The 21979-nt window shown below is 48.5% G+C and overlaps 1 protein-coding gene across 1 annotated transcript in view; it reads left to right on the forward strand.

Moving 5' to 3' along the window:
* The first annotated feature begins 1149 nt into the window (after positions 1–1149).
* Positions 1150–21979, forward strand: part of LOC137374265 (protein FAM3B-like) — a 46552-nt gene continuing 25722 nt past the window's right edge. Inside the window, exon 1 of the mRNA XM_068040061.1 lies at positions 1150–1226. Within this exon, the coding sequence (XP_067896162.1) occupies positions 1196–1226 (31 nt within the window). The 5' untranslated portion in view covers positions 1150–1195. The remainder of the gene's footprint in view (positions 1227–21979) is intronic.

Genomic DNA, 21979 nt, shown 5'->3' on the forward strand with positions numbered 1-21979 from the left:
TCCTTCGCAACACCGGGGACAGATAGAACCTCAGCACGTAGTGACACTTGGAGTTTGCGTACTGGGGATCTACACATAGCTTGATGCAGCCGCACACGAAGGTGGTCATCAGGATGAGGGCCACGTTGGGTACATTTTTCCCGCCCATGTCCAGAGATTTGAACATCGTGTCCCTCCGGACCCGGTCCATTTTAGATCCCCAGACGAAGCGGAAAATGGCTCGGTTGACTGCCACGGCGCAGGAGTGGGGTATGGGCCAGACCTGCGCCACGTAGAGCAACAACGTGAGCGCCTCGCACCTGATGACCAGGTTCTTACCCACAATGGAGAGAGATCGCTGCCCCCACATGCCCAACTTTTGTCGTACCTTGGCTACTCGCTCCTCCCATGTTTTGGTGCACGCCCCGGCACTTCCGAACCATATCCCTAGCACCTTCAGGTAATCTGACCTGACGGTGAAGGGGACAAAGGATCGGTCAGCCCAGTTCCCAAAGAACATGGCCTCGCTCTTGCCGTGGTTAACTTTGGCTCCCGAGGCCAGTTCGAACTGGTCGCAGATGCTCATCAGTCTGCGCACGGACAGCGGATCCGAGCAGAAGACGGCGACGTCATCCATGTACAGGGAGGTTTTGACCTGAGTGCCTCCGCTGCCTGGGATTGTCACCCCTCTTATGCTCGCATCCTTCCTAATAGACTCAGCAAAGGGTTCAATACAGCAAACAAACAAGACCGGGGACAGAGGACAGCCCTGTCTGACTCCAGATTGGATCGGGAAACTTTCAGATTCCCACCCGTTGATTGAGACTGCGCTACTGATGTTTGTGTAGAGCAGTTGGATCCAATTGCAGATTCCCTCCCCAAACCCCATTTTGGAAAGCACGTCCATCATGTAGGTGTGCGATATCCTGTCAAAAGCCTTCTCCTGGTCCATCTAAATCGGTACTGTTCTTCAATCAATGCCGAAGGAGGGCCAGTAAGGGGTTGAAATTCATCCCACCTATATCCATCTCTCTGCAGGATCTTTTCGGCTTACCTGTCAATCACCCCTGAGTCAGTAAGGATTCAGTGAAACAAAAGACCCACCTAAGTAAGTAAACACGCCCAAGGTACAAGGTCCACAGTGGAAGGCGCTTTTCACTCACCTGAATATAGAAATGCAGCTTTGACAGGCGGCTAACTGGGTCACGGTGGTAAAATGGTATCGCAATTCCGACTGCCAGTGGACGGTGAGCAACCAACAACCTCTTCCATTTCCAATCAGTTGCTTCTCCGGGGTCTGACGGTGGGTGGGTGATCCTTGGAAAGTCATCCCGGGGTGTGTGCTTCAATTTCATCGCGGACTGGTTAATTTCGGAGCTGATCCTGCAGTTTCACTCAGTGTTACCATCCACCCTGGGCGGGATGTTCAGCTTCATCCTTGATCGTCCTACCAATGTTGCCACTAACTTAATGTTCCACTTGTATTCATTATTTGCAAAGTTGCCGCTTGATCCTCCTCGTTCCCCCTACCCCCCCCCACCCCCCCCCGCCAACTTTCATTCTCTTCAGTTTTTATTTCTGGTTGGTTTAGTTATTTCAGCCGGAATTGGCAAACTGTCTGGGATCAGTAATCCCCCTGCAGGTGCTAAGTGTATTTAGGTTGAAAATCGGAATGGGGGTTGATCTGCACGGAGCTCTGTGCACCCCGGTTAACACAGCGATCAATGATTTCAAGTTTTGCTTGCTTCTGAATTTGGAACAAAAAGTAGCATTTCCGTTTAAGTCACATTTGTTAGGCCTGGAGTGCCGCTCTCTTTTAAGACTTGCTACAGGAGGCTGATTCCCTTGTTGTACTGGTTTAACAAGCACCCTAAGTACATATTTGTTTGCTTTGCAGTCCCTGTAAGGAAGCAGGCCCCTGTCAATGATTTGGAAATCACTTGCAGTGTCAAACCACATTTGCAAAGTTTTCATTATATTCTCTTGAAGAACTAATTCTCAGGATGTGGGTGTCACTGGCAAGGCTGTCATTTATTACCCATCCCTTGTTGCCCCCTTAAGGTTGTGGAAACAACCGAATGGTTCGCGTGGCTGCTTCAGGTCTCTGACCTCCTCCTACTTCAAGCCCCCAATCTCCCTTCAGGATTGGCAACCAACCTGATTGACCACCCACTACCCGCCCCCACAAATGGCCCCCCCAACAAGCCACACTCCTCCTCCACCACCCCCGATCGACCTCCCTGCTCCCCTCAATCAAACACCTTCTCCCACCTGATCGACCACCCTCCCTCCCTCCTGATCGATTCCCCCCATTCATATCCCTGATTGACCTCCTCCTTGCCCTAATTGACCCCTCTTCCCTGACCGGCCTCACCCCGTTCGATCATCCTCTTCCTAAAAAATCGATTACCTTCGCCAGTCAACTCCCTCCACCCTCCTCTTCAGCGCAGACTTACCTGCTGCTGCAGCTTCACTGACTGACTCCTGAACTGACTGGATCTAACCTGTCAATCAATCTTGCCTGTGGACGGGAAGCCATGGATGCAGTGCATGGGGAATCCCGAATTGTGGGTTCCCCACAACTTTCTGACCAACACCCTCCATGCAGGTCAAGTTAGTAAATATTTCCCCCATAAATACTGTGCCTGCAGGAGCAGGTCAGAGGTTGGGTATTCTACACCAAGTGCCTCACTTCCTGACTCCTGGAGCCTTGGAAAGCATAATTTCCTTTAAAAATTGGAGGTTTGAGTCTAAAAATGGGCAGCAGAAATTATTTTTTTTCTTTGTCAGGAAAGTCAAGCTGAACACCAGGTTATAGAGGACAAAAGGAGGCCATTAAGCCCATTGTGCCTCTGCTGATGCTTTGAAAGAGCTATCCAATTCGTTCCATTCCCCCTGCTCTTTCCCCATAGCTTTGCAAATGTTTCCTTTTTAATATATTGTCATGACCCGTGAGAAAGGTGTCTAGGGTTCTCTTTCAGCCTTCACCAGGTCTTACTGTAACAGGGTTTTATTTTTAAACACACTGTGCTGAATTTTACTGGTACGCCATGCTCCACGGCGGCACCCTCTGAACTCGGCAGCGCGCCTGCATTTGCTGGTGGCCGCTGAGCCCCCATGATATTAATCGCAGGGGCTCATTTCCATAGAGGCGCACGCTGCCACCCCCCCCCCCCCCAATATTAAGTGGGGAGAGGGGGGACATTCGGCGCAGCGAGAGTTTTGACAGTTGTGCAGCAGGTGCTGGGGCCCTATTTTAAGCGCCCCAGCAGTAAAGGTCTGCTACCCAACCCAGACATGTGTCGGGTTCGGGTCAGGTCGGGTCGGGTCACTCTTCCGGATCCAGCTTTCGGGCTCGGGTCGGGTCGGGCTGGGTCCAGGTCAGGCCGGGTCCGGGTGGGGTCGGGTCCGGGTTGGACACACACTGTATTAATTGGACTTGAAAGGTTGTTTAAAAAGATGAAGATTGGAGCCACGAAGTCAGTGATTGTTTGGTCACGAGTTAAACTGAAACCCATGGAGTTGTACCCAATACAGTACTGTATGTATGTAGACTAGAGTCCTGACAGTGATCATTTTATATTTTTATATAATTACTGTATATTTTATAATAATTAATCACTCAGGATCTTCCTGGTCTCTGCATCTCAGCTGCTCACTGGATAAACTTGCAGCAAGTATTTCAACCTGTAAAGCAGGAGTCTAGGTAATGTATAATGATATTTTCTGAGCCTTCGGGCAATTGCTGTGTTTATTTTAGGCAATACATATACTGGTACAATGTGGCACAACCTGTCTGGGCACAACTCCATGGGTTTCTGTTTAACTCATGGCCAAACAATCACTGACCTTGTGGCTCCAATCTTCATCTTTTTAAACAACCTTTCAAGTCCAATTACAGTTTTTGTTGCTTATCTGCACAAACTGAATAAGTGAAAAACGGATTTGGAATTGGAAGGTAGGTAAAGTGAACATTCCGGTGATCGGGTCGGGTCGGGTCGGGTCGGGCGCGGAAAAAAATGGAAGGACTTGGGCCAGGTCGGGCTCGGGTCTGATGTGGTTCTGTTGGGTTCGGGTCGGGTTTTTTTTCCTGATCTGAGCAGGCCTTTACCCAGCACCTACTTCCTCATAGCTGTCAAAGAATACTTACCTGACTGCTGAAGAGTGGGGCTGCTGTCAATCTGGCAGCAAAGCAGAAAGTGCTGCAGAAATCCAGCAGGTCAGCCAGCATCTGTGGAGAGAGAAGCAGAGTTAACTTGTCCAAGTACACAGACCTGAAACGTTAACTCTACTTCTCTCTCCACAGATGCTGCCTGACCTTCTGAGTGACCCCAGCACTTTCCACTTTGCTGCCACATACTTACCCCACTGTGTCCCAGTGTCCTGTGAAGTTGCAATCCCCTTCTGCCACTCAAGTGAACATTTATTCTTGTAGGCGTGCCACACCTGGGTGAATAATCGTACATTTGCACATTCCAGGACATAAGACTTAAATAGACCATAAAAGGAATTACAGAGGTTTACAGAGAACACACTGATACAAATGGGTGTCACAGCAATGTAAATACGTCTTTCACTAAATGTTCCTCGCCCACATGTGTGTCCTTTTCTCTGTGTGAATGATGTAGTTGAGTTGAGTTGAGGGATACAGCACTGAAACAGGCCCTTCGGCCCACCGAGTCTGTGCCGACCATCAACCACCCATTTATACTAATCCTACACTAATTCCATATTCCTACCACATCCCAACCTGTCCCTATATTTCCCTACCACCTACCTATACTAGAGACAATTTACAATGGCCAATTTACCTATCAACCTGCAAGTCTTTTGGCATGTGGGAGGAAACCGGAGCACCCGGAGGAAACCCACGCAGACACAGGGAGAACTTGCAAACTCCACACAGGCAGTACCCAGAATTGAACCCAGGTCGCTGGAGCTGTGAGGCTGCGGTGCTAACCACTGCGCCACTGTGCTGCCACATGTGTGCCAGCATGTAGCGCCAATGTCACATCCCTTTGCACTGTTGTCCCTTCAGGAGAGCCAACATATGCAATAACATCATTGCCATGCCACCATTACTCATGAGTGTCTCCATGGATGCAGTGACATGGACATTGGCTCAGTCAGCTACTGCCTCTAATGGTTTACACAGGGATGCTGCAGATGTGGACTGGTGCACAGTAGGTAAGCGAGGGTGATGTGTGGCTTGCAAAGCTCATATCGGTTCCTATGGAGCAGACAGCTTTTGTCTGATATGCCACTTCTGTACATCCCGACCTCACTGCTAGCCCTGGGTGCTATATGCCCTCCCATACATCTTTCATGTTGTAGGTCCTCAGCGTCCTCATAGTACGACGAGGAATCCTGTTGACGTCTCTCCTCATCATGCGAGGCCTGGCCCCTATTGGGTGCATAGTTGTGCAGAGCAGCAAAGAAAGGAGCTGGCCTTTTCGGCCCGTAGTTCAGGGCATCGCTCTATCCATACAGTCATTGGAGGCGCTCTTTCAGCATGCTGATCTACTGCTCAATGGTGGGTCATGTAGCTCAGTGGCTGGCATTGTATCTCTCCTCTGCAGCAGTGGTGGAGTCTCTCACCGGTGTCGGGAGCCATGTCTGCAAAAGATAGCTCTTATCTCCAAGAAGCCACCCCTCCATCTGAGCCAGTTCAGTGAACAGCAGTGGCAGCCAGGACTGGTGCAAGACCAAGGTGTCATGGCAGCTGCCTGAGAAGTGGTCACACATTCACAGCAAGCATCTGTGGTGATCACATACCAGCTTCACCTAGATTGAGAGGGCTCCTTTAATGTGACATCTGCAGATGGTAGCCTGGCAGGCAGCCTGATGGCCACATGAGTGCAGTCTATGAACATTACAACCTATGATTCTCTGGCAATGGTGCCAGAACCAATGGCCCACTGGGCCTGGCTGTGAGAGTCCGTCCTGAAGCGGACATACTCAGTGGGCCTCCGGTGCAGGGCAATGGTGACCTCCCTGATGCAGCGCTGCACTGTTGACTGTGTGGCCCCACAAAGGTCTCTGGTGGGCCCCTAAAAAGGTGCAGAGGTGTCAGGCTTGAGAACTGCTACCACAATGAGGAACAAAGGCATGGGATGTCCGCCGAAGCCCATGGGCTGCAGGTCATCCTTGAGCAGGGCGCAGAGACGTGTCACCACCCTCTCTAAATGCGCAATCGCCTCTGACACTGGTGCTCTGACATCTGATGGCATGTCATGTGGAGCCTGTAGATGCGCAGCAGACGTAATGGTGAGCTCCCCTTGGGGGCTGCTGTTCATGACTGGGGGCCTCTACGTGGATCGCACCTGCCTCTGGCGCATAGCGATCCTCAGGAGCAGAGGATCACACAATGTAGGATGAGCCATACCTATTTCCATGTGATAAATAAAGTTGAACCTTTCATGTATTTGAAGATTCCTAACAGGGCATGGATTGATGTTGACGGGTACATCAACTGCTTTCCTGGATCAACTATGTGGTGTGCCATGGCATTGCCCATCTTGGCCAACACTCAGAGTGGCACAGCATGACCACATCAAGATTCTACCAGCTGAATCAATTGCCCCCACCATCCATAAAACGTTAAATCTCCTGCCCTTTCGGGCACCCTCCCCACACACGGGGTGACTAGAGTGCCATTGCTCCCTCACAAACATAGAGCGTACACTGTTAATGGAGGGATGGTGCACAGTGCCTCCCTTCATACCAGCAGAGCTTTCCCACCAGGAATCCCAGACCCCTTTAAGAATGCAGAGTTAGATCCCTGTGTACCGTCCCCTCCCTCCTCCCTTTAAGAATGCAGAGTTAGACTCCTGTGTATCCCCCCTTCCCTCCTCCCTTTAAGAATGCAGAGTTAGACTCCTGTGTATCCTCCCTCCTTCCTCCCTTTAAGAATGCAAAGTTAGACTCCTGTGTATCCCCCCTCCCTCCTCCCTTTAAAAATGCAGAGTTAGACCCCTGTGTATCCTCCCTCCCTCCTCCCTTTAAGAATGCAGAGTTAGATCCCTGTGTATCCCCCCCTCCCTCCTCCCTTTAATAATGCAGAGTTAGATCCCTGTGTATCCCCCCTCCCTCCTCCCTTTAAAAATGCAGAGTTAGACTCCTGTGTATCCCCCCCTCCCTCCTCCCTTTAAGAATGCAGAGTTAGATCCCTGTGTATCCCCCCTCCCTCCTCCCTTTAAGAATGCAGAGTTAGACTCCTGTGTATCCCCCCCTCCCTCCTCCCTTTAAAAATGCAGAGTTAGACTCCTGTGTATCCCCCCCTCCCTCCTCCCTTTAAGAATGCAGAGTTAGACTCCTGTGTATCCCCCCCTCCCTCCTCCCTTTAAAAATGCAGAGTTAGATCCCTGTGTATCCCCCCCTCCCTCCTCCCTTTAAAAATGCAGAGTTAGATCCCTGTGTATCCCCCCCTCCCTCCTCCCTTTAAAAATGCAGCGTTAGATCCCTGTGTATCCCCCCCTCCCTCCTCCCTTTAAGAATGCGGAGTTAGACTCCTGTGTATCCCCCCCTCCCTCCTCCCTTTAAAAATGCAGAGTTAGACTCTTGTGTATCCCCCCCTCCCTCCTCCCTTTAAGAATGCAGAGTTAGACTCCTGTGTATCCCCCCCTCCCTCCTCCCTTTAAGAATGCAGAGTTAGACTCCTGTGTATCCCCCCTCCCTCCTCCCTTTAAGAATGCAGAGTTAGACTCCTGTGTATCCCCCCTCCCTCCTCCCTTTAAGAATGCAGAGTTAGACTCCTGTGTATCCCCCCTCCCTCCTCCCTTTAAAAATGCAGAGTTAGACTCCTGTGTATCCCCCCTCCCTCCTCCCTTTAAGAATGCAGAGTTAGACTCCTGTGTATCCCCCCCTCCCTCCTCCCTTTAAAAATGCAGAGTTAGACTCCTGTGTATCCCCCCCCTCCCTCCTCCCTTTAAGAATGCAGAGTTAGATCCCTGTGTATCCCCCCCTCCCTCCTCCCTTTAAAAATGCAGAGTTAGACTCCTGTGTATCCCCCCCTCCCTCTTCCCTTTAAGAATGCAGAGTTAGATCCCTGTGTATCCCCCCCTCCCTCCTCCCTTTAAAAATGCAGAGTTAGACTCCTGTGTATCCCCCCCCTCCCTCCTCCCTTTAAAAATGCAGAGTTAGACTCCTGTGTATCCCCCCTCCCTCCTCCCTTTCAGAATGCAGAGTTAGACTCCTGTGTATCCCCCCCTCCCTCCTCCCTTTAAAAATGCAGAGTTAGACTCCTGTGTATCCCACCTCCCTCCTCCCTTTAAGAATGCAGAGTTAGATCCCTGTGTATCCCCCCCTCCCTCCTCCCTTTAAAAATGCAGAGTTAGACTCCTGTGTATCCCCCCTCCCTCCTCCCTTTAATAATGCAGAGTTAGACTCCTGTGTATCCCCCCCCTCCCTCTTCCCTTTAAGAATGCAGAGTTAGATCCCTGTGTATCCCCCCCCCTCCCTCCTCCCTTTAAAAATGCAGAGTTAGACTCCTGTGTATCCCCCCCCCTCCCTCCTCCCTTTAAAAATGCAGAGTTAGACTCCTGTGTATCCCCCCTCCCTCCTCCCTTTCAGAATGCAGAGTTAGACTCCTGTGTATCCCCCCCTCCCTCCTCCCTTTAAAAATGCAGAGTTAGACTCCTGTGTATCCCCCCTCCCTCCTCCCTTTAAGAATGCAGAGTTAGATCCCTGTGTATCCCCCCCTCCCTCCTCCCTTTAAAAATGCAGAGTTAGACTCCTGTGTATCCCCCCTCCCTCCTCCCTTTAAGAATGCAGAGTGAGACTCCTGAAATGAAACTTACCTTCTGCCGTGAAACCGTCAGCCTCTGTGGACCCACCGGCTTTCCCAATCGTGAACTGGACGGCATGTGATGGCCGCCCGTTCATTACAAAATCCGGAAGTGTCAGTGGAGAGGTGGCGGGGTGCATAATCAGCGAAGGTAAGTACCGTTTACCATATGCTAATTGTGGTGCCACCGCCGTACAGCGGTGGGGGGGGGGGCCGCACCAAGGTATCACTGCCGGCGGTAATATGCAGAGTGCCTTTCTCGACGTCGCGGATCGAGGCAGGTCTCTCTCCGCAGCATTTTACTGACTTGCGCGCCGTGACCCGGGGAGTCGAGGGGCCAGTAAAATTCAGCCCACTGTGTTTTTAGCTCCTCTTAGTTGAATTCTTGTTCATCACTTTCCAATTATAAGGCAAAGAAACCAGCACAAACAGGCTTTGTTAGGTTTAAAGAGGAAACATTTAAATTTACTGAACTTAAACTCTAATTTGGTTGATGCCTACGGATACACGACGCACCCACGCGAGCATTTATATGCGATACACACATGCAAGTAGAGACAGAAAAGAGCAGAAGAAAAATAAAAAGTTTGAGGCAATATCTGAAGAGTTTTTGTTACGGTTCTTCGAGCTCACTGTCGAGTCCTTGATTGTAGGTAGATCTAGCTTCTCGTTGAGCCCAGTATTCTTCTTAAACCTTGTTCACTGTAGGAGACTTTTTTCTCTTGGGGTTCATGTGTCTTCAGTGGATTCAGATACTTGTGAGAAAGAGATGGGAGCAGACAGGAGAGATCTTCTCAGTCCAGGAGCAAACAGACATGCTATGAGTTCAAACTGTTTGTTCAATTCAGAAAAACCCAGGTTGCCAAGCAGGTTAGTCATGTGACTTAAAAACAAGAAATGCTGCGAATACTCAGCAGGTCTGGCAGCATCTGTGAAGCGAGAAGCAGAGTTAACATTTCAGTTCAGTGACCCTTCATCAGAACTGGCAAATATTAGAAATGTAATAGGTTTTAAGCAAATAAAGCGGGGGTGGGGTGAGAGATAACCAAAGAGAAGGTGTTGATAGGACAAGATCACAGTAAATTACTGACCAGAAGGTCATGGAGCAAAGGCAAATGGCAAATTAATGGTGTCTTGAAAAACAAAGCGCTAGTGCAGAGAGGGTGTTAATTGACTGAAAAATGAACAGCCCTGGCCCTAAGAACAAATATAAAAACAGTGGGTAAGCACAGTAGAAACAAACCAAACTAAAATAAAATACACAAATAAAAAATAAAAAAGTGAAAAGAAAAAATAACTAAAAAGACAAAAAAAATGGGGGGCCCGTCATGTTCTGAAATTATTGAACTCAATGTTCAGTCCGGCAGGCTATAGCATGCCTAATCAGTAAATGAGATGCTGTTCCTCAAGCTTTCGTTGATGTTCACTGGAACACTGCAGCAATCCCAGGACAGAGATGTGAGCATGAGAGCAGGAGGGGGGGTTTTGAAATATCCAGCAACCGGAAGCTCGGTGTCATATTTTCGGACTGAGCGGAGGTGTTCCGCAAAGCGGTCACCCAATCTGCATTTGGTTTCCCCAGTGTAGAGGAGACCACATTGTGGGTAGCAAATATAGTACACTAAATTGAAAGAAGTACAAGTAAATCGCTGCTTCACCTGAAAGGAGTGTTTGGAGCCTTGGATAGTGAGGAGAGAGGAGGTAAATGGGCAGGTATGACAACTCCTGCAATTGCAGGGGAAGGTGCCGTGGGAAGGGGATGAGGTGGTGGGGTTAATGGAGGAGTGGTCAAGGGTGTCGAGGAGGGAATGATCCCTTCGGAATGCTGACAGGGGAGGGGAGGGGAAAATGCATTTGGTAGTGGCATCATGCTGGACGTGGCGGAAATGGCGGAGGATGATCCTTTGGATGTGGAGGCCGGTGGGGTGGAAAGTGAGGACAAGGGGAACCCTGTCGCAGTTCTAGGAGGAAAGGGAAGGGGTGAGGGTAGAGGTGCGGGAAATGGGCCAGACATGGTTGAGGGCCCTGTCAGCCACAGTGCGGGGGACTCCTCGGTTGAGGAAAAAGGAAGACATATCAGAAACGCTGTCATGGAAAGGTTGCATCATCAGAGCAGATGTGCAGAGACGGAGAAACTGGGAGAATGGAATGGAGTCCTTACAGGAGGCAGGGTATGAAGAAGTGTAGTCGAGGTAGCTGTGGGAGTCGGTGGGCTTATAATGAATATTAGTAGACAGCCTATCCCCAGAGATGGAGACAGAGAAGTCGAGGAAGGGAAGGGAAGTGTCGGAGGTGGACCATGTAAAGGTGAGAGAAGGGTGGAAATTAGAAGCAAAGTTGATAAAGTTTTCCAGTTCCGGGTGGGAGCAGGAAACAGCACCGATACAGTCATCAATGTGCCGGGAAAAGAGTTGGGGAGGGGGCCTGAGTAGGACTGGAACAAGGAATGTTCAACATATCCCACAAAAAGACAGGCATAACCAGGACACATGCGTGTACCCATAGCTATAATCTTTACTTGAAGGAAGTGAGTGGAGTTGAAGGAGAAGTTGTTCAACCTTCCAAACCCGCGACCTCTATCAACTAGAAGGACAAGGACAGCAAATGCATGGGAACACCACCACCTGCAAGTTCCCCTCCAAGTTACACACCATCCTGACTTGGTACTATATCGCCATTTCTTCATTGTCGCTGGGTCAAAATCCTGGACCTCCCTTCCTAACAGCACTGTGGGTATACCTACCCCAAATGGACTGCAGCGGTTCAAGAAGGCAGCTCACCACCACCTTCTCAAGGGCAATTAGGGATGGGCAATTAATGCTGGCCTGGCCAGCGATGCCCACATCCCTGAATGAATTAAAAAAACGTGAGAATAGGTTCAGCCAGGCGGAGGAGGGTGTTGGTGGATGGGAACTGGTTGGGCCTCTGTTCAAGAAAGAAGTGGAGAGTCCTCAAACCATCCTGGTGGGGGATGGAGGTGGAGAGAGATTGGATGTCCATAGTGAGGAGGCGGTTGGGGCCAGGAAACTGGAAATTGTCAAAATGACATAGGGCGTCAGAAGAGTCACGGATGTAGGTGGGAAGAGACTGGACCGGGGAGAAAAGGTAGAGTCAAGGTAGGAAGAAATAAGTTCAGTGGGACAGGAACAGGCTGAAATGATGGGTCTGCCGGGACAGTCCTGTTTGCGGATTTTGGGAAGGAGGTAGAAGCGGACTGTCCGGGGATACGGGACTATGAGGTTGGAAGCTATAGAGGGAAGATCTCCAGAGGAGATGAGGTCAGTGACAGTCCTGTGGACAGTAGCTTGATGTTCAGTGGTGGGGTCATGGTCCAGGGGGAAGTAGGAAGAAGTGTCTGAGAGTTGGCGCTGAACCTCTGCAAGGTAGAGGTTCGTACACCAGACAACAACAGCACCACCCTTGTCTGCAGGTTTGGTGACAATGTCGGGGTTAGACCTGAGAGAAAGGAGTAAGGCAAGTTCAGAGGGAGACAGGTTAGAGTGAGTGAGGGGGACAGAGAAATTGAGACGGCCTAAGTCTCACCGACAGTTTTCAATGAAAAGATCCTGAGCAGGTAACAAGCCAGAGGGAGGGGTCCAGGTAGAGGGAGAATGCTGGAGGCGGGTGAATGGGTCTGCTCGTCGGGGGTGGGGGGAACCCCTGGTCAAAGAAGTGAGCCCGGAGGTGAGGCAATGGAAGAAGAGCTCAACGTCATGCTGAGCACGAAATTAATTGAGTGGGGGGGGGGGGCATAAGGGGATAAAACTGAGTCCTTTGCTGAATACAGAACGTTCAGTGTCAGAGCGGGGAAGGTCAGAGGATATAGTGAATACATGGCAAGGTGTCAGATCAGAAGGGATGGGGTCAGAGGGACATGAAGGGGAAGTAGGAACTAGAGGGGCATTAGGCCCCATGAGCTGCTGGAGCTTGCGTTCCTTGACACCTGAAAGGAAGAAAAAAAGCTTTTTGTTAATGTGTCAGATAAGACGAAGGATGAAATGAAACTGTGGAGTAGAACAGCTTTAAGATAAGGTGAGGTGGTGCTTCTGGAGAGTGAGGTCCAGTGTGGCGGCGCATGGCACTGAGTGTGGATCTCAGGATGCGGCAAGAACAGCAGTCCAAGGAACGTATTTCTTGGAGATAGCTGTAATCCTGGGTGGATTCAAAACATGAAGGATGAAACTTCAGTTGGAATCCACATGGAATAAGTCGGAGCCAGAGACAGTCACTGAAGAAGGAAATGTGGCTGTGAAAACGAGTTTTGGTAGACATTTTATCAAACACCAGGAGGGAAATAGAAAGTATTGAAAGTGAACAAGGTAAAAGAGACAAATGAAAATCCTGTTGGAGAGAAGAACAGAACTTCTTCAAGATAGGCATTCCTGGAAGAGAAGTGATAGTCATGTGACGAACTGGACTGACAACGTCTTGGATTGTATCACCTTAGCAGTCTCTGGAATGCTCCTTTTACATACAATACCTGGTGATCAAGGTCCATTGTGGGTTGAATGTGTCAGGGAATGGTTCTTTGTCCTTCCAATCACCGTCTGTCAATATGCAAATATCTTCTCCTGCCACGGCTGATCGGTTTAACAAGTCCTTTCTTCACTCCATTAATGTTTAAAATCAATGTTCATGACAACCATGTTGACTCTACTGATTACCTTGAATTGTTCTAAATGCCCTGCTATAGCGTCTTTAATAATAGCTTCTATCATTTTCCCTAAGACAGATGTTAAGCGAACTGGCCTGTAGTTTCCTGCTTTCTGTCTCCCTCCCTTTTTGAATAAAGGAGTTACATTTGCTATTTTCCAATCTAACAGAACCTTCCCCAAATCTAGAGAATTTTGGAAAATTAAAACTAATGCATCAACCATCTCACTCACCACTTCTTTTAACACCCTAGGATGAAGTCCATCAGAACCCGGGGACTCGTCAGCCCCCAGCTCCAACAATTGATGCAGTATCACTTCCCTGGTGATTGTAATTTTCTTGAGTTCCTCCTTCCCTTCCATTTCCTCACTTATAGCTAATACTGGGATGTTACTTGTATCCTCAATAGTGAAGACCGATACAAAATATCTGTTTGATTCATCTGCCATCTCCTTATTATCCATTATTAATTCCCCAGCCTCACTTTCTATAGGACCAACACTTACTTTGTTAACTCTTTTCTTTTTTAAATATCTATAGAAACTCTTACTGTCTGTCTTTATATTTCTAGCTAGCTTTCTCTCGTACTCTAATTTTACCTTCCTTATCAATCTTTTAGTTATTCTTTGCTGTTTTTTATATTCTGTCCAATCTTCTGACCTGCCACCCATCTTTGCGCAATTATAGGCTTTTTCTTAAGTTTGATACTACCCTTAACTGTTTTAGTTATCCACAGATGGCGGGTCCCACCCTTGGAATTTTTCTTTCTCGTTGAAATGTATCTGTTCTGTGTATTCTGAAATATCTCCTTAAATGTCTGCCACTGCATCTCTATTGACCTATTCCTTAACCTAATTTGTCAGTTCACTTTAGCTAGCTCTAATTTCATGCCCTCATAATTGCCCCTATTTAAGTTTAAAATACTGGTCTTGGACCCATTCTCTCTCCCTCAAACTGAATGTAAAATTCAGTCATATTATGATCGCTGCTACCTAGGAGTGCCTTAACCATGAGCTCATTAATTAATCCTATCTCATTGCATAATACCAGGTCTAGTATAGCCTGCTCTCTGGTTGGCTCTAGAACACATTGTTCCAAGAAATTATCCTGAAAATATTCTATGTACTCCTCATCCAGACTACCTCTGCCCATCAGATTTTTCCAGTCTGTATGTAGGTTAAAATCCCCCGTGATTATTGCAGTACCTTTCTGACAAGCTGCCATCATTTCTTCCTTTATACCCCATCCTACAGTTTGGTTAATGTAGGTGGCCTGTACACCACTCCCACAAGTGACTTCTTGCCTTTATGATTTCTCATCTCTACCCAAACTGTTTCTACATCCTGGTCTCGTGAACTTAAGTAATCCCTCTCTATTAATACCATCATTAGTTAACAGAGCTACCCCTCCACCTTTTCCTAGCTTCCTGCAGCCATGTCACTGTAATGACTATCAAATCATGCTTATTTATTTCTATTTGCGCTCTCAGTTCATGTGTTTTGTTTCAAATGCTACATGCATTCAGATACAGAGCCTTTAGTTTTGTCCTTTTATTATTTTTGTAACTTCGAGCCTTATCTGTTGATTTACTCTTAGATTTGTACGCTGTCTCCCTTCCTGTCACAGTCTGTTTATCATTTCCCATATTAATACCTTTCTCTCTTGCCTTGTCTCTACTCCTTGATTTGCCAGATCTTCCCAAGTTTGATCCCTTTCACCCACTATTCAGTTTAAAACCCTCTCTACTTCCCTGCAGCTCACTAGAACACCGGCCCCAGCATAGTTCAGGTGTAGACCGTCCCAACGGTACAGCCACCACTTTCCCCAGTACTGGTGCCAGTGCCCCACAAACCGGAACCCACTTCTACCACACCAGTCTTTGAGCCACGCATTAATTTCTCTAATCTAAATGGACTGCACAGTGAGGCCTTTGTGGTGGTCCTTCATGTTGCCCTAAAGAAGTGGCTGTGACATGCAAGTAGTTATTGTGATCAGGTATGATTTTGCACCCTGTAATTTATGAGCTAAGGCCCCCATTCATGTTAGCATGTATTTTGTAATCCTACAATTTACCATCAGGATTATGATCTTATGCTTTATGGTCAGTAAAATTTAGTTTTTATTCTTGGGGATTCTGGTACCCACACCTGTGATTTGGGATCACATTTGCTTTTCTATTAGCTCTGGGCCAACAGAAGCAGAGGGAATTTTTGCATTGCCAACTCTCAACATTCGCCACCATTCTAAATAACTTGAGTATCATCAGATTAGAATCAATCTTGTACAAAAAAAAAATCATGCTTGAAACTTCCTTTAGATTCCTTTGAGTTTACTGTATTTCCAGCTTACCACAGTTAATTAGAAATGTATTGCAACTCTACGGATTTCACTCCAGGTTGCAAACACTTGTCACCTTGAAATGTGCAGCTCCTTGGCTGCTTGATCTAATCTCATGCACCTGGGGATTAAAACAGTGGCAAAGGTTGCTTGGAAAAACTAGTATCTATACTAGTTTAGCTATATTAGTAATAGCTAACTCAGCTATACTTTTACTCTGAGCTCCTCAGAGAAAGTAGAGATGGACAGTAATTGTGGCCATGACTATTTTACTCACACTTAAGAACAAGTATATATATATTTTTAAAACTGTATTGTGTTTTGCTAAGCTCATTGATGGAACATTATCTCCTTGTTTGCAAGGCTGCAGAGAAAATTTATCTGTTTACTCCTGGATTCAACCCAGTGCAAAGGGATGAGAAGCAGGATTCTTGATGAGGGTAATCTTGTTCCAGAGAACAGTGTTAAGGACCTCAGAGAATGGCCACACCTATCTGTCCTTTCTAAAATTGACTGGAACAGCATCATAGAGGTTTCTGGTGCCTCGCCTAGATGCAATTGTTTACAGAAGGAACATTAGCTACTGCAGCTCACCATTCTCTATCACTTCGAAAGGACTATACCGAGGGAGCACTGCACTGTCGGAGGTGCCATCTTCGATGAGACATTGAACCAAGGCCCATCTGCCCTCTCAGGTGGACTTAAAAGATCCCATGGCACTATTTTGAAGAAGAGCAGGGGAGTTCTCCCATGTGTGTGATGCATGTCAAGTGAATTTTTCAAACAAGAACCAAGCCAAATACACTAAGTAGAGAGGGGAAGCAAAGAGGAAAATAATACGCAGAGAATATGAGGATAGAATGGCAGTTAATATAAAAACGAACACAAAAATCTTCTATCTGCATGTAAATAGTAAGTGGGTATTAAGAGGCAGGGTGGGTCCTATTAAGGACAAAGCAGTTGTTATATGCTTAGAGGCACGGGGCAAGGCTAGAATACTCAATGAGGACTTTTGGTGCTTAATAAGGAAGAGGATTCTGACAAAATATCAGTAGAAGTGGTAGTAGCAATGGATGGATTGAAAATTGATAGGCAGGATGTACTTAAAAGACCGACTATGCTTCGAGTAGATAAGTCACCTGGTCTGGATGGCTTGTATCCCGGGTTATTAAAGGAAGTGGGGATGGAGATAGTGGAAAGGCTAGCCACAATAATAAGACTTCTTTACTCTTATACTCCAATCCCTTTGTAATAAAGGTGAACATATCATTTGCCTTCCAAATTGCTTGCTGCACCTGCAGGTTATCTTTCTGTGATTCATGTACAAGGACTCCACATCCCTCTAAATACAAACATTTCCCAGTCTCTCAACATTCTTATTATTCTGCTTCTTTATTTTTCCTATCAAAGTGGATAACTTCATACTTCACCACATTGTTATTCCATCTGCCATGTTCTTGCCCACTCACGCAACCTGTGTATATCCCTCTGCAGCCTCTTGGTGTCCTCCTCAGTGCTTCCTTTTCCACCTAACTTTGTATCCTGAGCAAACTTGAATACGTTACACTCAGTCCCCTCAGCTAAGTCATTAATATAAATTGTAAATAACTGAGGCTCAAGTACTGATCTTTGCAGTACTCTGCTAGTTACAACCTGCCAACTGGAAAACATTTTTTTTTATTTCCAAAATATACTTTATTCATAAAAATCTGTAAAAAATACATTGCCAAACAGTTTCAAACAGCACCAACAAATACAAACATTGCAAGGGAGGTCAGTTTCCTTCAATACAATCATGAGTTGCTTCGCAACCCTTCCCTTTCACATTTGTCATGCCAATTACATTTTTACATTTACAGCAAATGAAAATTTTTCCGATACAGTTCGATGGGTTTTCCATGGATCCAGCCCCTCAGTTCAGCTTGGTGGGGGGACCTTACACTATGATTTTTCCCCACTGAGCCTTTGCTGCGGCTGCCCCAAGCTTTAGTGCGTCCCTCAGCACGTAGTCCTGGACCTTGGAATGTGCCAGTCTGCAACATTCGGTCGTGGACAACTCTTTGCGCTGGAAGACCAGCAAATTTCGGGCAGACCAAAGGGCGTCTTTCACCGAATTGATAGTCCTCCAGCAGCAGTTGATGTTTGTCTCGGTGTGCGTCCCTGGGAACAGCCCGTAGAGCACAGACTCCTGTGTTACAGAGCTGCTTGGGATGAACCTCGACAAAAACCACTGCATCTTTTTCCACACCTGCTTTGCAAAGATACATTCCAGGAGGAGGTGGGCAACCGTCTCTTCCCCACCACAGCCACCGCGGGGGCATTGCGCAGAGGGGGCGAGACTTCGGGCGTGCAGGAAGGAACTGACGGAGAGGGCCCTTCTCACCACCAGCCAAGCTACTTCTTGGTGCTTGTTTGAAAGTTCTGATGATGAGGCATTCCGCCAAATGACTTTGGCGGTCTGCTCAGGGAACCATCCGACAGGATCCCCCGTCTCCTTTTCCCGTAGGACCTTGAGGACATTCTGTGCAGCCCACTGCCTGATGGATCGGTGGTCAAAGGTGTTTTCCCGCAGAAACTGGTCCACGAAGGATAGGTGGTACGGCACAGTCCAACTGCATGGAGCGTTCCGCAGCAATGTGACCAGGCCCATCCTTCGCAACACCAGGGACAGATAGAACCTCAGCACGTAGTGACACTTGGAGTTTGCGTACTGGAGGTCTACACACAGCTTGATGCAGCCGCACACAAAGGTGGTCATCAGGATGAGGGCCACGTTGGGTACATTTTTCCCGCCCTTATCCAGAGATTTGAACATCGTGTCCCTTCGGACCCGTCCATTTTAGATCCCCAGATGAAGCGGAAAATGGCTCAGGTGACCGCCACAGCGCAGGAGTGGGGTATGGGCCAGACCTGCGCCACGTACAGCAACAACGTGAGCGCTTCGCACCTGATGACCAGGTTCTTACCCACAATGGAAAGAGATCGCTGCCCCCACATGCTCAACTTTTGTTGTACACTGGCTACTCGCTCCTCCCAGGTTTTGGTGCACGCCCCGCCCTTCTGAACCATATCCCCAGCACCTTCAGGTAGTCTGAAGGGTGAAGGGGAAAAAGGATCGGTTCAGCCCAGTTCCCAAAGAACATGGCCTCGCTCTTGCCATGGTTAACTTTGGCTCCCGAGGCCAGTTCGAATTGATTGCAGATGCTCATCAGTCTGTGCACGGACAGCGGATCCGAGCAGAAGACGGCGACGTCATCCATATACAGGGAGGTTTTCACCTGAGTGCCTCCGCTGCCTGGGATTGTCACCCCTCTTATGCTCGCATCCTTCCTAATAGACTCAGCAAAGGGTTCAATACAGCAAACAAACAAGACCGGCAAGAGAGGACAGCCCTGTCTGACTCCAGATTGAATCGGGAAACTTTCCGATTCCCACCCGTTGATTGAGACTGCGCTACTGATGTTTGTGTAGAGCAGTTTGATCCAATTGCAGATTCCCAAACTCCATTTTGGAAAGCACGTCCATCATGTAGGTGTGCGATATCCTGTCAAAAGCCTTCTCCTGGTCCAGGCTGATGAGGCAGGTGTCCAGCCTCCTGTCCCGTACATAGGTGATCGTATCCCTGAGTAGCGCGAGACTATCAGAGACCTTCCTGCCGGGTACAGTGCAAGTCTGATCAGGGTGAATCACCAACTCCAGAGCAGACTTGACTCGACTGGCTATGACTTTGGACAGAATCTTGTAGTCAACATTAAGCAGTGAGATGGGCCGCCAATTTCTGATTTCTGCCCTCTCCCCCTTCCGCTTGTAAATGAGGGTGATGATGCCTTTCCTCATGGATTCTGACATGCTGCCGGCCAGGAGCATACTCTCGTATACTTCCAGCAGGTCCGGGCCGACCCAGTCCCACAGGGCCGAGTACAACTCGACCGGTAAGCCGTCGCTCCCGGGGGTTTTACTCATCTCAAAGGACTCGACGGCCTTTGTCAGCTCGTCCAGAGTTAGCGGCTTGTCCAGTCTCTCCCTCCTGCTGTCTAAGACCTCTGTGATAGATACCAGGAACGACTGGGAGGCTCTGCTGTCTGTGGGCTTCGCGTCATACAGCCCAGCATAAAAGGATTTGCTGATCCTTAGTATGTCGGACTGCGAAGACGTTACCGAGCCATCTTCTTCCTTCAGGCTGCTGATAACAGAGCTCTCTTTGTGTACCTTTTGGAAGAAGTAACGCGAGCACGTCCCATCCTGCTCAATGGAGCGGACTCTGGACCGGAAGATGATCTTGGAGGCCTCCTTGGCAAAGAGCGAGGCCTGCTGGCTCTTCACCTCTTGGAGGTCCTCCTTGACCTGGACCCCCATTGACTGCAACTGGAGCAGATTTTGCATACTTTTCTGGAGTCGGGATATTTCCCTCTGTCTCTCTCTCGCCGTCTGAACACCCTGTGGATGAAGAACCTCTTGATGTTCTCCTTGATTGCTTCCCACCAGTGAACTGGAGACTCAAAGAGGGGTTTCACGGTCCTGTAACCTTTGTAATCCCTTTTGAGTTCCTCAACGTTCTCTGGGGTCAGCAGTGTAGCATTGAGCTTCCACGCCCCTCTGCCAACCCGCTGGTCGTCCTGTAAGTGACAGTCGGCCAGTAAGAGGCAGTGGTCGGAGAAGAACACCGGCTTGACGTCAGTGGATTGGACCGTGACAGCACGGGACACAAACAGGAAGTCAATCCTGGAACGGGCAGACCCGTCCGATCTTGACCATGTGTATCTGCGCTGCGCTCCGTCTGCAGGTTTGCTGAAGACCTCGTGCAGTTTGGCATCTTTCACTGTTTCTATTAGGAATCTGGACGTAGCGTCCAGTTTGCTGTCGTCACTGCCGGATCGTCCGGCCGCATCGATGATGCAGTTGAAGCCACCACCTAGAATGACCGGCCTGGACGTCGCCAGCAGCAGTGGGAGCTGCTGGAAGACGGTCAGCCGCTTGCTGCGTTGTACCGGGGCGTACACGCTGATCAACCGGAGCGGAGCGTTGTTGTACATTACGTCTGCTACGAGGAGGCGACCGCCCACCACCCCCTTAACTTCGGAGATGGTGAAGTTACCTCCCCTTATCAGAATACCCAGGCCGGAGGAACGGCAATCATTACCACCCGACCAGATCGATGGCCCATGGGACCACCATCGCGACCACTACCTGTAGGTGCTGAGGTGTGGTATTCCACACTCCTGCAGAAACAGTAGGTCGGCTTTGACCTTGGCGAGGTAATCCAAGGTTGAAACACATCACGTAGTAGATTTAATGCTACGCACATTAATGGAAGCAATCCTTGCACCCATTTTTAAAAAGTTTGTTGTTGCTTCCCATACCATTTGTCCTTGCTAGTCCCAGTCCTTCGGGATGTTCCTGCATACCCATCGTGTGCGCAAGCTGTTTCACATTAGTTGGGCTCAGAAACCCCTCCTGGTTTTTCATGCAGGGTTTGTTCCGCTGGGGTGACATCGGGGGGGGGTCTTGTAGGCAGCAAGGATTGGGTTGTCCTCTGCTGCTTCCCTCTGTTCCTCCTCGAAGACATCACTGCTCCCGGCTTCCCGGAGCTGAGGTCCGCCAGACGTGTCTTTGCTCTCGGTGTCCCGGAGCTGGAAAATGTCCCATTTATTCCTGCTCTGTGTTTTCTGTCCATCAATAGCGCTGCTTCCACTGTTTGACATGCAAGAAGTCCAAGCTTCACCGGGATGGCATCTCACTTTTAAGTATGCCTGGTACTGGCATGCTCTCCTGCACTCCTCATTGAACGAGGGTTGATCCCCGAGCTTGCTGCTAATGGTAGAGTGAGGGATATGCCAGGCCATGAGGTTACAGATGGTGTTTGAACACACTGCTGCTGATGGTCCACAGCACCTCATGGATGCCCAGTTTTGAGCTGCCAGATCAGTTCTGAATCTATCCCATTTACCACGCTGGTAGTGTAAGTGAGCTTTGCCTGAGGGCCTCAAATACTAAAAATCAATGGAACAAGGGTAAGGCCACCAAATTGGATGCAACAGGCTCTCACCAATGGAGTAGAATTGCCAACATTCCAGGATTGTCTTGGAATCTCCAGGAAGTAAAGATTAATATCCTGGGCACTACTGTGGGCAACCCAGGAGAGAGAAAAAGTCATAGGAAAATTTAAAATATGTGGGTTTGTCATTTTTATTTATTTTCCTACATTACAACAGTGACTACACTTCA

This window comes from Heterodontus francisci, chromosome 10 (assembly GCF_036365525.1).
Source record: "Heterodontus francisci isolate sHetFra1 chromosome 10, sHetFra1.hap1, whole genome shotgun sequence".
Lineage (NCBI taxonomy): Eukaryota > Metazoa > Chordata > Chondrichthyes > Heterodontiformes > Heterodontidae > Heterodontus > Heterodontus francisci.